The sequence below is a fragment of the Cryptomeria japonica genome, chromosome 1, assembly GCF_030272615.1.
Source record: "Cryptomeria japonica chromosome 1, Sugi_1.0, whole genome shotgun sequence".
Classification (NCBI taxonomy): Eukaryota; Viridiplantae; Streptophyta; class Pinopsida; order Cupressales; family Cupressaceae; genus Cryptomeria; species Cryptomeria japonica.
In genome coordinates, this window is record NC_081405.1 from 132,380,045 (window position 1) to 132,396,747 (window position 16,703).

At 37.9% G+C, this 16,703-nt stretch overlaps 1 protein-coding gene across 5 annotated transcripts in view; it reads left to right on the forward strand.

The window, feature by feature from the left end:
* LOC131063047 (peptidyl-tRNA hydrolase, mitochondrial) overlaps positions 1-16,703 on the forward strand; it is a 102,757-nt gene that overhangs the window by 2,748 nt on the left and 83,306 nt on the right. For all 5 annotated transcript variants that reach the window (XM_057996820.2, XM_057996817.2, XM_057996821.2 and 2 more), the window contains exons 2-4: positions 2,620-2,838; positions 2,968-3,052; positions 3,312-3,379. In XM_057996820.2, the coding sequence (XP_057852803.1) occupies positions 2,629-2,838; positions 2,968-3,052; positions 3,312-3,379 (363 nt within the window). In that variant the 5' untranslated portion in view covers positions 2,620-2,628. The remainder of the gene's footprint in view (positions 1-2,619; positions 2,839-2,967; positions 3,053-3,311; positions 3,380-16,703) is intronic.

Genomic DNA, 16,703 nt, shown 5'->3' on the forward strand with positions numbered 1-16,703 from the left:
TGTTCGGGAAGGAATTGAAAACCCCACCTTGGCTGAGATTTATGAGCTAATTCCCTTCATGTGTTGTCTTGCTGGGTATAATCGTGATGAGTGGCGAGCTGAGGCCCTTATTGCTTTGGACTCGTCGAAGGCATTGCTCCGATAAAGAGAAAGGATTGGGGGTGGTGCCATGGTGGTTGCGGAGGGTGTGGCTGGTGACAGAGGAAGGCGAGGACGGAGGCGTGGGAGGGTGGCAAAGAGGAAGCAGGGTGCATGTGGCTCGGGTGGTGGTGCAAAGCGGCGAACACATTGTCCCTGGTTCAGGTTTTTTCTAGTGGTCTCTGTTTTCTCATCTGGTTGTTTTTGTTTCTGGCACACGTTGGTACTAGGGGAGAATTTTTTGGATACCCCTTTGGATGTAATTTTTTGTCCCTGTAAATAGGGCTTTGGGCGTATGGGTTTTTTCCAGTTCACGGTAATGGTTATACCTGTGGTTTTTTTGGAATGTAACGGGCTATGGGGGGTGTTTGGGTAGGTAGATGCTTTTGCTCTGATTTTTTCATCTCAGAGCTCGATGAATGATGGTATACTGCTCATATATGTAAGCTGTTATTTTCATAATTAATAAAATATAACAAGTATTATCAACCAAAAAAAGAAGTAATAACCATATAGTAGTAATATTAATTATGTATTTTAATTTCATTTAATAAATTTAATGAAAGATTGAGAAAACTTTGATTTCTGAAAATAAAAGAGGAGAGGTGATTGACCAGGGAAGGAGCCAAACGCTCAGAAAAGTGTAGAAAAGAATGAGGATAATGGCACAACTATGCCAGAACGGAGTATGTCATAAGTAGGTAGGGGACTAATTTTATTAACTTGACACAATGTTAGTATCAGTTAGAGGAGAAATTTAGGTATTTATTTTAATGAAGCTTTTTTGATGAGATTCAACTTCCTTAAATGCCTTCAAAAGAACAAAAGTTATCACAATTGACTTAAAAGTAAATCTGAAGTGTTCATAGAGCCATATCAACGATTAACTAGATGTTTATAAAGCTATATTACCTGGGGACGTGGCCCCTGGATTTTTCTAGGCGTACCCATTTCGGGGACAACCCGGGGATATTTCCTAGCTGTCCCCAATTGCAAAAAAAGGCAGAAATGCCCCTAGGATGCAGAGATGGGAAGGGAACGGATAGGGGACGGCCAGCCATCCCTGAGAGGTCTGGGGATGTCTCAAAAGTCCCCCAACTGTCCCTAGGACAGCTGGCCGCCCCCTACAAATGGAGCATGTTTTTTATTTTTAAAAAGCCCGCAGGTTAAAAGAAAAACATTTTTATTTGTTGTTTGTGGGCCCCCACACCCCTCTTATCCCTAGCATAAAAAAAGAAGACCCCATATCTAATATTTATTCATTTCTACATGCAAAACAAAGTTGCAGCCAAGTTGGAAAAAGAAGCTTGCAGGTAATGGAAAATGATGCCTGCATTGCCTTATCAAATATTCTACATGATAACAGTGTTAACAAGGAAAATTATGTGGTGTCTTACAAAGCTATAATGATCTGGAATGTCTCTAGTCTGAGGTCCATTTTTTGAGGACACTTAAGTATGAGAGTATAATCAAATTTTATAGCTCATAAGTGGATGATAAAAATAATAAATACAACCATAATGCAGTGATATACATATAGAAAACGCTTTTTAGAGAAACAACCCACACTCTAAACCATGAACCAATTGTATTATTAGCAAAAAAGGTTACAATACAATATCTAGGTACATGGTCTTATATGAGTATATCACCAATAGTAAATTCTGAAATAATTTCAACAGCATAATAATACCTGCAAATACACTTTCTCACACTCCAACCCAAACACCCAATAAATAGATAAAACACAAACAAGAAACCGTCCAATGGTTTTGAAAAACCATGTACCGACATGCAAGAGTTACAGCCTCCAAATGCCATGACACAAATTTCAATGCTTCCTTTGGTCATGGTTTTCCAAGCTATATTTGGATTATTCTCGTGTTATAACTTGTCATAGTTGACACCAACTCAGGTGTCCCATTTTGTCTCGATTTTCCGTTCAAAGATGCTTTATAACATGTGTCACAAATTCCTTGACCTCTATGTACATGCTCTTATGTATCATAGAATCCAACATAAGTAACTCTTGCATTTTACATGTAAAAGCAAACATCTGGAGTATTGGAAGTTTTCTAGCTTGTTCATCAATGGCAGTCAATTTATAGAATGATTTAAATTGACTTATTATAGATTGTACATAGGAAACTAATTGTCTTAAAATCAGTGAACTTGAAAAGACAAACCATTTCTAAGAAAAGAATCATATCAGATAAGGAGGGATTGCACTAAATATGATTGCTATGGGGGCAGCTGGCAGTTAGATTGATGACCGAAGAGCCTCAAGGTTGGACAACCATCAAGTTGTAGGAACATCCATCCTGAGCATTTCTGTCAGCGAATATTTATACCTTATGTAATTGGTTCATTAATAAAAATCAATTTTTAGCTGTTTTTGGGATGATTTGAGTTAAAACATTTCCTTGCAAATTATGAATGTAAGACATTCTATGACAAGTTGACTTCTGTAAAACAATGCAGATTTGAGTGATGCTGGGTCTTGTAGCAGCATGCTGTTGCTCACGTTTATCGATTCTTATGCCAGTAATTCCATTTAGATACATGGTTTCTGGCTTGTCACAGCTGCATGGTCCTTCATTACCCATTATAAGAGATGGTTCTTCGTACAATAGACCAAGTCCTTGGCTGCTTGTTGGTTTGGGCAATCCAGGGCCAAAGTATGAAGGCACTAGGCACAATGTACACATCTTCTGTTGCTTTTCATGTTTATTTATAGTTTAGCTAATATTAATTGATATACATGTATACTGAAATTATGACTTCGTTCTTCTGTATTGATATATTTGTTTTTTGATCTTGTGAACTTAGGTGGGCTTTGAGATGATTGATTATATTGCTCAAGCAGAAAATATCTCTATCCATTTGATTCATTGTAAAGCTCTATGCGGAAAAGGTAAATGGCTAAGGTTTGTTTGTGGAGTCTTTTCAATCAGGCGGCGACATTGTAAGGTGACAGTTGTACCCAAGCTTTGGATGTTAACTAACAGGATATGTATTTCAAGCTCATTCATAAATTCCTGTTTGCTTGTTTGCCTTTAGACTCTGATGATATTGCTTCTGTATGTTGAAATCCCATCAAGTCCCAACTAATTTATTGCTTACACTTTTTGGCTGGAGAAATAATAACTGTTGGAGCAACTTTTTTAATGCAGGCCATATTGGCAACGTACCAGTTCTCCTTGCTAAACCCCAAACTTACATGGACCTAAGTGGAGAATCTGTAAGTATTACAAATAGTTTTGCTTCAATATTCATTTGATGTTTGCAATATTTTGGTCTTTTATGTTTATTTACTGTATTTTGATTCAAAAGCAAGTTGAGATCCCTTTGAAAATGTGAAGAATATTGCTGCAAGGCTTAGAAATACCACAGCCATTTGATGGAAAACCTGTAGAGTAACTGATATTCAATTATGGTGTTGCTATTCTTTGCTTCTATATGAATAAATATTGGTTAGATGCAGGTTGAGAAAAGTTCATTGAATATGTAGGGGGGATGAATGAGAAAGGGGAGTGGGGGCAGCTTTGATTTATTATATTAAACAACAATGGCTTTAGATCACAGTGGAGTATTATAATGCCTCTAAGGTTTTGTATTGAGTATCATTCAAGAAATCAAAATCAACTGTCATTCACTGTCAACTGAACAGACAAGAGATGGTAGATTTAGGGACAACAAATAGGCTAGGGCAATTTTGTTCATACAATAAAAATGAAATTCAACCAATGTTAATTTCTGCAGTTATTAGCTGCCTCACAGTACAACACACCATGAAACCCTAGTCAACATCTACTGTTCATTTCAGTTCACAGACAATTTAGCACAAACTTCAGGTTAGAGGAATCCCACAGTTGATAACAGATGGACAAATAATTGATCTCAGATAACAGATAAGGGAAAACTTAAACTGTATTTCTGTGTTTCAACTGAGCAACAGAAATATAATAGCTCAGTACACTTTTCAACTGACTGTTGATCTGCAGATCCAATTGTAAATTGGGGCTGGTGTCCCTATATTATTCTGAAATGATATGGAAGATCCACTGATGGAACTCCAGTTGGAAACCTGGCACTGTAATAGGTCACTGAGGGATATATGGCCAGCTTGCTGGCTATTTGCCTTGAAGGATGAACTCAGATCTATTTTGTAATTCTGCAAATGCAAATTAAAGGGCGACCCTATTCTTGATCTGCTGTTCTTTATTGTCCAGCTGCTTGTGGGGTTGATAGATTGGCAATAGGAGTAGGACTAAGGCCAGAATTGTAGTGCTGGTAGTTGCTGGTCTCGTCTCAACCTCAGACTAAAGGATGGCCCTCAAAGATCTGTCTGCAACCTCTGACTAGCTGCTGGTAAGTGTTGATATAGGCATATACTGCTGATCTGGCTGCTATTATCTTAGATCTGCACTCAAGTATGGGGACTTTTGATAAAAAATGGACAATCAGATCATCCTTGGGGAAACAGATTTGAATGTCAATAATGATGGTGAGTGAAGGGTTTCGTCCTCACTGCACCAGGACTCTCCACAAAGGGTTTCGTCTCTGTTTTTAGAGCCAATTTCTTGCATAGCGCCAAAAGATGATTCTCGCAAAAAGATTTTGGTTTCAAAAGAAGTGAATACATTATATATACCAGCCATTGGGAAGAAGGAAGCCCAAGTCGACCCAAAATAAGCCATTTTCCAGGTCAGTGCCAAAAATGAGAACATTTAAATTTTATACTTATTAATATTTATAATTTTATTACCTTATTAATACTTTTATTTGTTTATTGAATATAGTGGTTTATAAACACTGTTGTTTATGAATTTAAAAAGCTCTAGTTGGCTGATCTGGAGTGGACGTGATAGTCGTCTTCTCCCAAATTTTGTTTGTCATCAAGGAACTTTGAATTTGGATGATTGAAGATTTCGGCTCCTTCCCATTTTGAGTCTTTGAGAAGCAAAATCTTCTATTTCACCAAATATTTTGGAATAACCTTGTTTCTTAGCTTTCTCTCTCTCACATACACAATTGCCTTGGGCTCCAAAATCAATTTCGCTTCATCATCAAGTTGGGGCAGCTCTAATAAAGAAGTAATTTTGTTGTCCAAGAGCCATTTAAGGGATGACACATGCAAAATGTTATGAATCCTATTGTTTTCTGGAAGTTCCAACTCATATGCAACCTCACCAATCGTCTTTATGATCTTATAAGGTCCATAAATTTGTGGCCTCAACTTTGACCATATCTCCCACCTCAAAAACCCTCTGTTCGGTGATGATTAACATACATCTTGTTGGTTTTGGGACCGCTGTAGATTATCCTGGAGTTCATGCCCAATATCTAGGCTTTGTTGAACCATATCTTTAGCTCCACAGACTTACTATTTAAAAAATCAAATCCATGCATGAAATAGAATAATAACCATAGACAGCTTTGAAAGGAGTCATACGTATAGACATGTGGTGAGTGTAATTTTAGCAATACTCTCCAAGGTGGAGCACTTTGAGCCAAGCTGTTTGCTACCTTGTGACATAGCTCCTCAAATTCCCTTTATCCATTTGTTCACAATTTCTATTTGTCCATCGGTTTGAAGATGATAGCTAGTGCTTGGATGTAATATGCAGCCTTGTTTGTGCTTCGATTTTATTTTTGTGTTTGGGAAGTGTTTGATTGTTTTTTGCAATAGTTTTGAAATGACAAATTTAGTGCATTTAAATAGAAAATATTGCAGCACTTTAAATACAAGAAAAAACAGATAATACTCAGAAATTACACAGCTGAACATTCCAGATTTAATTCTTGATTTTATTTTTCAATATTATTCAAATATAATGACAACCTAGATCATAAAATGATATTACATATCAAAATCCCACATACCCACAAAATGAAGCCAAGAAATAACCAGAGCTGCTCACAAAATATGCAATGCTGAGTTATCAAAATGCTCCCAAAATGGACAGCTAGGTCTAGAAATGTCAAATAGCAGCAAAGAACTCCAAAATTTGTAGATTCCAGTTCTTATAAACCTCAACAGCTGCCCTAGAAACCTCATGTGGCCCTTCAAGAAGTGGTACGATTGGCTGGAAATGGTATGGCCAGCTACGGAGAACTAATAACCAGCAAATGGAAATAAACTGCTCAATCTTTTCCAAATTTGTTCACTTCAAATCTAATAGACAATAAGCTCTGAAAGTTTGATATATATCATCTCCAATATGCCCAAAAGGGACCTTTAAATGAAATCAGCAGGTATTCTCCAGATTGTATCTCTCAACAATGTAGAGAATGTTGCTTGTAAGGGTTTTTGTCCTCACAAACCAAAGATGAAGAAACAATCTCCTCCAAATAAGAGCAATATCAAAATAAATTAAACATATCCTCAAATGAGAGTCCCAATCCTCCTTTTATATTTTTTTTGGCTTTTGGATGTTTTTTTCGGAAAAACACTTTTTTGCTTTTTGTTACATTTAGAAAAGCACTTTTTTGCCTTTTTGCTATTTTTCAGAAAAGCACTTTTTTGCCTTTTTGCTATTTTTCAGAAAAGCACTTTTTGTTTTTCCGCTACTTTTTTGGAAATGTGTTTTTTTGCTACTTTTTTGATTTTCTTTTATTTAATAAAAGTCACTTCCTTTTTAATCTCCCAATGTAGCATTAAATAATAATGGCCAATCCATTAAAATAAATCACCTTTAATTTAATAACTGGCCTCTATAGTCCCTTCATTAAATAAATTAAAATAATGGTTAAGTTGAATCTTTAATTTAACTTTATTAACTTATAAATTATTGTTATTTTATTTGAAGTCCTTAGACTATATCAAAAGTTGAGATGATCATCAAAACTGAACCCATCGACAATACTATCTAATCATGAAACTGCTCCTTATACTGCCTCCAAGATTCCCTAAACCCACACATTAGCCTATGGGAATCAATTGAATAGGCTAACGGTTCCACCATGTTGAATTAGCTTGGGAAGGGGACATTACAATGCACCCTTCCTGAAACACTTTGGGTGGTGCAGTTCCTGCTCATTCTTCCAACTCGCATCTTCTACCGGCAAGTTCCTTCATTTGATCAAATACTTCGTATGTTCCTCCTCCGAAGAGTCTGCTCTTTGGTATCGATGATGGCCTTTAAAATCAAAATTAGCTTATCCTCATCCAATGGTGGTAACTCAGATGAAGGAATCACATTGTGCCCGAGTGCCTTTTTGAGCTTGGATACATGAAAAACATTGTAAACTCTACTGCTAGCTATTAATTCAATCTGATAGGCAACCTCTCCAACCCTTCGAATAACTTTGAAAGGTCCATAAAAAATTTGTGCTTGAGCTTCTTTGCTCCACTCCTATTGAGAGAGGATTGTCTATAAGGCTATAACCTCGAATATACCATGTCCACCACCTTGGAACTACGTTCAATTCTGTGCTGATCAGCATACAATTTTTGCTGATTCTGTACCCGTTGCAAGTTTTCTTTCAAGGATTTATTATATCTTGGCTCTCCTTTAGTAAATCCTTTGTCTTAGGCACTATGCTATCTCTTAGAAGCAAATCCGTGAAATTAGGAGCCTCATAACCATACAATGCCATAAATCGCGACAACCTGATGGACATGTGATAGGTGGTATTGTAGGTATTGTAGCAATACTCACCAAGGTGCAACCATCTAGTCCAAACTCTTTGCTGCCTAGAAACATAATTTTTGAGATACCCTTCCACCCATTTATTCACTATCTCTGTATGCCCATCCGTCTGTGGGTGTTAACTAGAATTAGGAGTGAGCTTAGTCCCACTCTACCTAAAGAGCTCTTGCCCAAAGATGTTCAAGAACTTTCTATCTCTATCACTAATGATATTCTTGGGCAACCCATGCAACTTGAAGATCACTCTAAAAAAAATTTGCTACCTGTGTTGTTGTATAAGTATCTAAAATGGCAAAGAAGTGTGCAAATTTTGTCAATTTGTCAATCACCACATAAATACAATCTTTGCCTTGTGCCTTAGGTAAACCTTGTGATGACTTACATCGATGTACATTCCCATTTTTGATTTGGAATGGGTAAGGGCTGAAGTAAACCAGCTGGGTAACTGTGCTCATTCTTATTTTGCTAGCAAGTTGGGCACTCTTTGACATATTTAAGGACTTAATTTCTAAGCCCTTTCCAAGTAAACCTTTCCTGGATGTGCCTGTAAGTCTTAAAGAAACTCGGGTGACCAGCCATAGGTGCATCATGGAAAGTCCTCATTATCTTCACCTTAAGTTGTGAAGAAGGCACCAAATAGATCCTATCCTTGTATATGATCAACTCATTAATCATTGTGTAACTGTCATCATGAAGTGTGCCCTCTATAACTCCTGCTGCCCATGAATCTTTGGCATGCTCCTGCTGCAATTAACTCTCTTCAATCAGCAGAAATCTTTGTCAAAGAACATATGTGAGGCCTTCTAGAAAGTGCATCAACAACTATGTTTTTCTTTCCCTTGACATAAACAATGTCAAAATCATATGCCTGCAATTTGCTGACCCAATTCTGCTGCCTATCATTGAGATCCTTTTGGTTCATGAAGTATTTGATGCTATTGTGGTCTGCTTTGATGATTAACTAACTCCTAACTAGGTATGGTCTAAGTTCGGCCAAGGAATGCATGATGGCCAACACCTCTTTATCATACAAAGAGTAGCTACTCGACACATCTTTTAATTTCTTGCTCTCAAATGCAATGGGGTGCGTGCTTCTCTTGCAACAAAATTGCTCCTATACCCTCTCCTAAAGCATCACACTCCGACTCAAAAGGTTTGGAAAAAATAAGCATTGGCAAGAATGGACATGTAGACATTACTTGCTTGAAATGCTCAAAACACTTATGTGCTGAATTAGACCATTCAAAGGCTCCTTTCTTAGTCAAATTTGTAAACGGTGCTGTAATATGTGAAAAGCCTTTAACAAACCTCTTGTAGAATTTGCAAAGACCAAAAAAACCCATAAACTATGTGGGATTCGTAGGAGTAGGCCATTCAACAATAGCCTTGCTCTTCTTAGGGTCCACTCTTACTCTCTTTGTGCCGATGATGTGACCCAAATAGAGAAGTTCTGTCATCCTGAAGTCACACTTAGACTTCTAAGCATATAGAGACTCACTCTTAAAGATACTGAATACCTCCTCAAGATGTTGCATGTGCTTTTCCCAAGTCTAACTAAATATTATGATGTCATCAAAAAATATCAAAACAAATTTCCTCTACCGTTTCTTGAACACTTGATTCATACAACTCTAGAAAGTGACTGGAGCATTCGTCCTTTCAAAGGGCATTACCAAAACTCAAAATGCCCAAAATGACGCCTTAAAGCAGTTCTCTTAATATCCTCTTTCCTCATTCAAATTTGGTGATACCATGTCCTCAAATCTTAGAAAAATACTGAGTCGCATGCAACTCATCAATCAATTCATCTATTCTAGGAATTGGATACCTATTCTTGATTGTCTTTTTTATTCAGGTCTCTGCAATCAATACACATCCGCATGGTCCATCTTTTTTCTTCACCAAAACTACTATTGCTGCAAATGGCCTCTTGTTGGGTCTTGTTGATGTGTTTTTTATGAACATCAAACACAGAATAAAATACCCAAAAGTATCTTATCCTCTCTTGAACAAAGTTACTCGAATGCTGAAGATTAGCTTAAGGATCACTTGAGATAACTCCAAGGTTCTTCAATGTCGGGTCACGACGTGTGGATAAGCTCGTTGGTTTGATGTGATTATGCTGGAATCACGAGGGGACTTACGTTGAATTGTTGAATGCTTGAATCGCTGGAACTTAGATCCTGACTACTTGCTCGGAGAATAAAAAAGAGTAAAAGGTATGGAGTTTAGGGAGACTATTCTGATCCTAAGAATGCAAGAGAAGAGTGAATGATTCGATGGAATCTTATTGGGTGAGGTCTCACCATCAAACTGAACAATTGGACACAAGCTCTGTGCAATCTTCTAAGGGATAATTCGATAATATTCAAATCATTACCATCAAACATTGATTACCAATCAAGTTAATGCATAAACAATGGATGCATAACAATTTGAAGGTAAGCTCATATCATTCCAGTTGACCACACAAGGCACGCTTACAATCAGCAAGAGGCCAGTGGTATGGACTAAACGGATTCTACACAAATGCATTAAACAAATTCCTCCATTGAATCTAATCAACATGAAAGCAAATGAATTGAGAAGTAGAGACCATTTGACATGTTGAAATACCACATTAATTCACCATAATTTCAATGAAATCATATGCTCTTTACAACAAGATTTTAGCAACAATCTTTGCCTTCTCCTAATCTAACTTCTACTCTAATTGCTATTCACTATTCTATTCCTCTATTCTATTACTATTCTCTTACTATGAACCTTTACAAATGAAGAACTTGAGCTTTATATAGAGAGCTCATTACAATGAATGACTAGGATTGAATCTCCATCAATGGCCAAGATTTTACAATGAAAACCCTAATTAGGGTTTGTTACAACAAATTCCATTCTGGCCAATGAAATAATTACAACAATTTGACATGTCATCTTTGGAATATTCAACCAATAGATAATAGGGGTAGGTGCTTCGAAGTTTGTACCTCCATATGATGAGCTTGGTTCATTGAATCCGAACGTGCTGATGTGAAACTTCTTTGATTGGTGGAGTAGTGACTAGGATGACACCTCGACTTGCACTTGTAGACTTGATAGATCATCATGAATGAATATTGAGCAATATCTCTTGATACTCAACATTATCCAACTTCGGCTGTGATGATGATGATCTTATACTTTGATTAACTCTTCTGAAAATATCCTCTTGAATATCTCAATCATAGAGGTGCAAGCTGTAGATGTTGACTTCATCTTGATACTGGATCTTGATTATTGCCTTGTCATAATTGCTTCTTCACTCCTTTTGGAACCCCTTCTTTGTGATGTTGTAGTGAGAATTCCTTGTTTCTTTCATCGACATCCTCGAATGTGGGTATCATGTTCTGGTATAAGTGAATGTTTCTTGTATAGTCACCTTCTTCTGTTTGCCTATGAAGTCCTCTTGAAGACGTCTTCCGTGTATTTTGTCCTTAATATTGAAATTTCCTCCTTAGGAGGCTTGTTCCAATCTTCCTCCAACTTGGTCCTTTTGATTTCTCTCTTCACCTCCAGCAAAACAAACAAATGAGCATCAAACACACATGATATATGCCTTCTATATAACCTCCTAATTTGACACGATTTCTGATTTTTTATGTGTTGTGGGTATGATGAGTGCATTAGGAAGGAATTTTGCTCATACCAGGGAGCAATGGAAGGGATCAAAAACTTCATTCATTCTCTTCAATCTGTCAACTTCAAATCTTAGGTTCTAGTCATCCATGTGTGACAATAGATTAGATTAACCTTAAGAAAAGCTTTGAAATCAACTTCATTTCAATCCAAAGGCATAAGAAGAGTATTTCGCTCTCAATAGGAGGCAATTGAAGTATTTTTCACTCCTAGAGAGGAGCAATTGAAGTTCTCTCAAATTTCGCCCTTCATCAACTTAAATTCGAAAATTTTCTCATGAAGGCATTGAATCAACTTAAGGCAATGCTCTATAACCAATTTCGCTTCTTACCTTGGGCAAATGAAGCAAATTTCGCTCCAACTAGGGAGCACTCGAAGTTGAAATCGCTCCAAAGAAGGAGCAATTGAAATGATCCCTCAAATCGAAGTCTTGGTCACCATCTTTCATTCATGACAACTCAAACGCACTAAATCATATTTATTCAAGGCTTTAGAGACAAATTCGCTCCAAGGGAAGAGCAAATGAAGTAGATTTCTCTCCAAAGAAGGAGCACTTGAAGTTTTTCGCTCCGAACTTAGAGCACTTGAAGTGATCTTCAAACTTGAAATTGAACTCGCTTTTACTCACTTCCCTTCATTCAATGGGCTCAAACCTTAAGTTTTTTAACCATTGATTTATGAAAACATGTCAAACTAACCACAAGAAAGGCTTTTAAGGGAATTTTGCTTTGAGACTTGAGCACATGAAGTAGAATTCGCTCCTACTAGGGAGCAATTGAAGTGAATTGAAATTTTACTTTCAGCACTTTCTTGTTTACTCTCCTTCATTCTATTCATTCAAGTTTTCAAACTAGGCTCAATGTGCATTCTATGAACAATTTCGCTCTCAACTAAGGGCAAAAGAAGCGAATTTCGCTCCAATTAGGGAGCACTTTAAGTTTTTCGCTCTCAACTTTGAGCAATGGAAGTTACTAGAGAATGCATCTTTGAGTTTAATCTCATCACTTTATGCCTTAGTTTATGCTTCCATACACCAAAAGACCTCAAAACTCACCTTGAATGTGACTTTGCCTTCAGCCTAAGGCAATGGAAGTGAAATTTGCTTTGAGAAAGGGGCAATTGAAGTTTTTCGCTCCTAGAGAGGAGCAATGGAAGTGACCCTTACTAGCAATCTCTCTTCATTCCTGTTGATGTGTGTTTTATGCACATAACATTACAGAATAAAATACCTAGGTAATTTACCCTCTCTTGAACCCAAAATCACCTCAGATGCTAAGGAGAAGATCAACTAAAATGATTCCAAGGTTTCTACATGTCAGTTCTTGACGAGTTGGTAACTCAATGGTCAATGTGAATTGTTGTGTTCACTTGGGGAATTATGCAAATGTTAGGATTATCTTCTTCGATCATAAAATATGCGGAATAGGTGTGTTGACAACTTAGGATTTAACAATATGGCTCTGGACTTACTTCTTACTAAAAAAAATGAGCAAAAGGAATAGGGTTCAGGAAATCTATTCTAAGCCTAGGAATGTAAGAAATGATGAACAAATGTAGTGGAATCAAACTAGGCAAGGCCTCACAAACAGGTATTGACACAAGCTTAGTGCAATCGTCTAAGGTATACTTAAGGATTTTCAGACTATTACCATCACACATTGACACCATCCAAGTTGATGCTTGTCAAAGGTTGCATAATAATTGAAGTTAAGCTTACTCAAATTTCCAGTTGACCACACAAGGTGCACTTACCGGCGACAAGAGGCTAGTGGTATGGATTAAGGATTCCACACAAATATATTCAACAAATCTTTCACTCAATCTAATAAACATGAAAATAAATTCTAATCTAACTTGGAGGAATTGAGAACCATGAATTCAAAGACAACACTTGAAGAGCAAAATCACTAACAATTGAACAATGATTATGATTCAAATAGCTGAAACATATACCAACAATTCTACAAAAACTTTCCCTTACAAATGAGAGACAAGGAGGTATATATATAGTCTCTTACAAAATGGATGGCCAAGATTGATACAAGATCAATGACCAAGATCATGCCAAGAAAACCCTAGAATTGCCCTAATTAGGATTTACATAAAAAATGGCGCCACCAACATATGGCCCAATAAAAAGATACCTAGTCATCAAATAGGGAATCTTCTAGAAGATTCCTCCTTGCATCTCTCTCTCTCTCTCCTAGCATACTTCAAGAATCTAGCCAATACAGAATCTAACTCCTCCATGGAAATGCTAGGCAAGGTATCTTGTTGCAAATCAATCATGTCCAGTGAATCCGAGGAAGCATCCAAAGTGTTCTCCCAATCTGGCATTAGCTTCTGTGAACTATGAACATGAATCAACAAAGAGACCAAGTCATCTATCTGACTCTTCTTCAAAGAGTCCAACTGACAAAAATACATAAATTTCATCTTGTCTCTTAATTTGGTTAAATGTAAACCACTAGCATCACTAACATCAACACCCAATAATTCCTCAATTGAGGCAAAGATCTTCATCTGAATGTCTTGAATCAATCCCTCCATCTCCATACAACTCAACTAGGCGTTCTCATAAGTTGATCTCTTCACGGCCAATGAACAATATCAGCCATGAAAATCATATTTGTCTCCACTGTGCACAATGTTTTCGCTGACCAAGGTGGAATTAGGAATCCTCTTCAAAGCCTTGAGGTGTGGAATAGTCTTCTCTTGAATAGGCCGGAATTCTTCCCAAACTCCCTCCAAATACTGGATTCTAAACACGAGCCCTGTTGTCCTATCATATGCCTGGACAAACTGAGTAAGGAAATCATTAGCCTGCTTTCTTGCACTCTCAATCCACTTTTCCACCTCCAAGAGTGTATCTCTCGCTGCCTCATAGTGTGAATGTATTCCATGGTCTACTGCGATGGGGGAAATAAGGGTGAGATTCTCATGCCTTATCCCCGTAATATACTCTCTAAGTCTGATATTCTCTTCTCTGTACTTTTCTTTCTCTTCAATTTCTCTGTCTAACCTTGCGTCGATCGTCCTAAGGTTATCACCAACCTCTTGAAACTCTTGCTCTCTTGATGTACAACCAAGGGCAATTGAAATAATCTGGAAATCCATAGGAGTAGCAATGTCTGCTGTCACGCCTATAATAGGAACAACAACTTGCGGAATCCGCATTCTTGTCTCATCTCTAGCTATGTGCGACAAAATCTCAGCTCTCTTGGGTTCCTTCTCCTTAGCACTCCTAGCTGGGTAATCATCAATGTTATCAATAGGCTGTACCTCTATTATTTTCTTACTTTTCTCCATACTTCTCATCAGTCAATCAGGAATAGCGGTCATCTCCATACCGTCATCGAGACACATTTCTCGATCAAGCCCTCTCAATGCCGAGATAACACCATTATCATCATCAGGATTATTCCTGGTCAAATCGTATACCTCATTTCCCAAACTAACTTCCAAAAGGACAGTAGGGGATCTTGGTTGATCATCATTCTCATTTGGTGGAGCAGATGTCGCTGTGGCATGTAACTCCTGAATATTCTCTGGTAGTATCACTGTGTTGGAACATTGCTGGGTTTCCCTATTCTGCTCTGTTATTTCAATTACCTTAATTGATGAGACACTGAGAGGTGGTGAAGGAATGATAGGTGAAGGAACGATATCTTTTGTTTCTTCTTCTTCACCTCCTCAATCTTCTTCCCTCTGGCCTTGACTCCTCCTGGTGTGTTCTTCCTTCTCTTGGGAGCTTGACTCTCTTCGTCTGCATGAATCTTGACATCACAGATAGTCCTCTGATCATCTTCGAAAGTAGACTCTTCCGACTTCATCTTTTCATAAGTGAAGGGAACACCCATATCAACTAACTTATTCATTTGAATATCTACCCATGCATGGGAGAAACTCAAGACCTCTCTCATCAATACATTCAGATCAATCTCTTCTGATTCTGACCAATTAGGCAATAGGATTGCCTTCTTCATTTCATTCTCATACTGTGGATGCGTATGATCCCTGTCATCTAACATTTGATCAAGAATGAGGAAAAGTCCACACTTCCTCATGAAATCCATTGACATTCTGGACCACATTCGTCTCTTCACTGCCTGCTCGTCCATTAGGTTGGCCCAATAATCTTTTATGTCTACCTTGTGGATGAACTTCTCTCCCTTGATCCTTCCAACTTTCTTATCTGGATCAAATCTTTCTCTTTTCTTGAAGGTTGCAAATCGATAGAATGCAAGCTCCTCACTTGCAGTGCTGGCGGCTAAGGCAGACTGGCAAACCTTCGATGTCTTCCCAATTGAAATAGTGAATGTCATGCCTGTCCTATGCTTCTCTCTCTGAATGGAATCAAACTCTAGAAGCTGTCTCACCACTTCCAACAAGATCATTCTGTCAGACGGATACCTTGGAAGCCTGTAGGGTTTAGATTGAAACCCATGAATCCTAAGGTACGTGAAAGTGGGAAACTGAATATACCACGATCCATATTTCTCTATTAGCTCTGTTGCTTCCTTGGACAATCTTCTGTGGATTCCGCCTTGCAGCATCCGCGTGATGTACATTGTGAATACGTCATTCACTCTCTTATAATCTTCAATTCTATACATGTTTAGCTGAGGATAGCACTCATGACTCCTAAATTGCCCTTGCCCATTCCCGACTTCACCTCTGCATATCAATCCTTTGTATGAAACGAACCATGCAAGCAGATATATCAAGTAGGAAGTTATGGCGAATGACTTGGACTGCTCTACATTCCTCAGCTAAAAGTCCAAATTGTCACTTATGATCTTGGACCAATTTGCCAATGTCCCTCTAAGACAATCCTGGATGAAATAGAACATCCATCCATCGAATATTGCACCCTGCGGCATCCCCATCACTCTGTTGAGTAGGAATACTAAGTCACTATACTCCTCTTTGAAGTCTGTGCACATGAGTGTCTTGGGAGTCTTGGAATGATGAAGCCTAGTCTCAATCATCCACTCTTTGTTTATCATACTCTTACATGCATCCATCTTCTTTGTGTACCGCTCTTTATATTTATCCTTGGTCGCATCCTTCATATTTGTTCCGCATGGAATTCCGAATACCTCAGCAATAGCATCCTCAACAAGGTAGGCAATAACAACACCCTTAGGAGTTTTGATCATTCGCGAGCAAGGATCATGATATCGTGTACACTCCAGGATAAGCTCACTGCATTGCATGGACTGTGGAAATCCA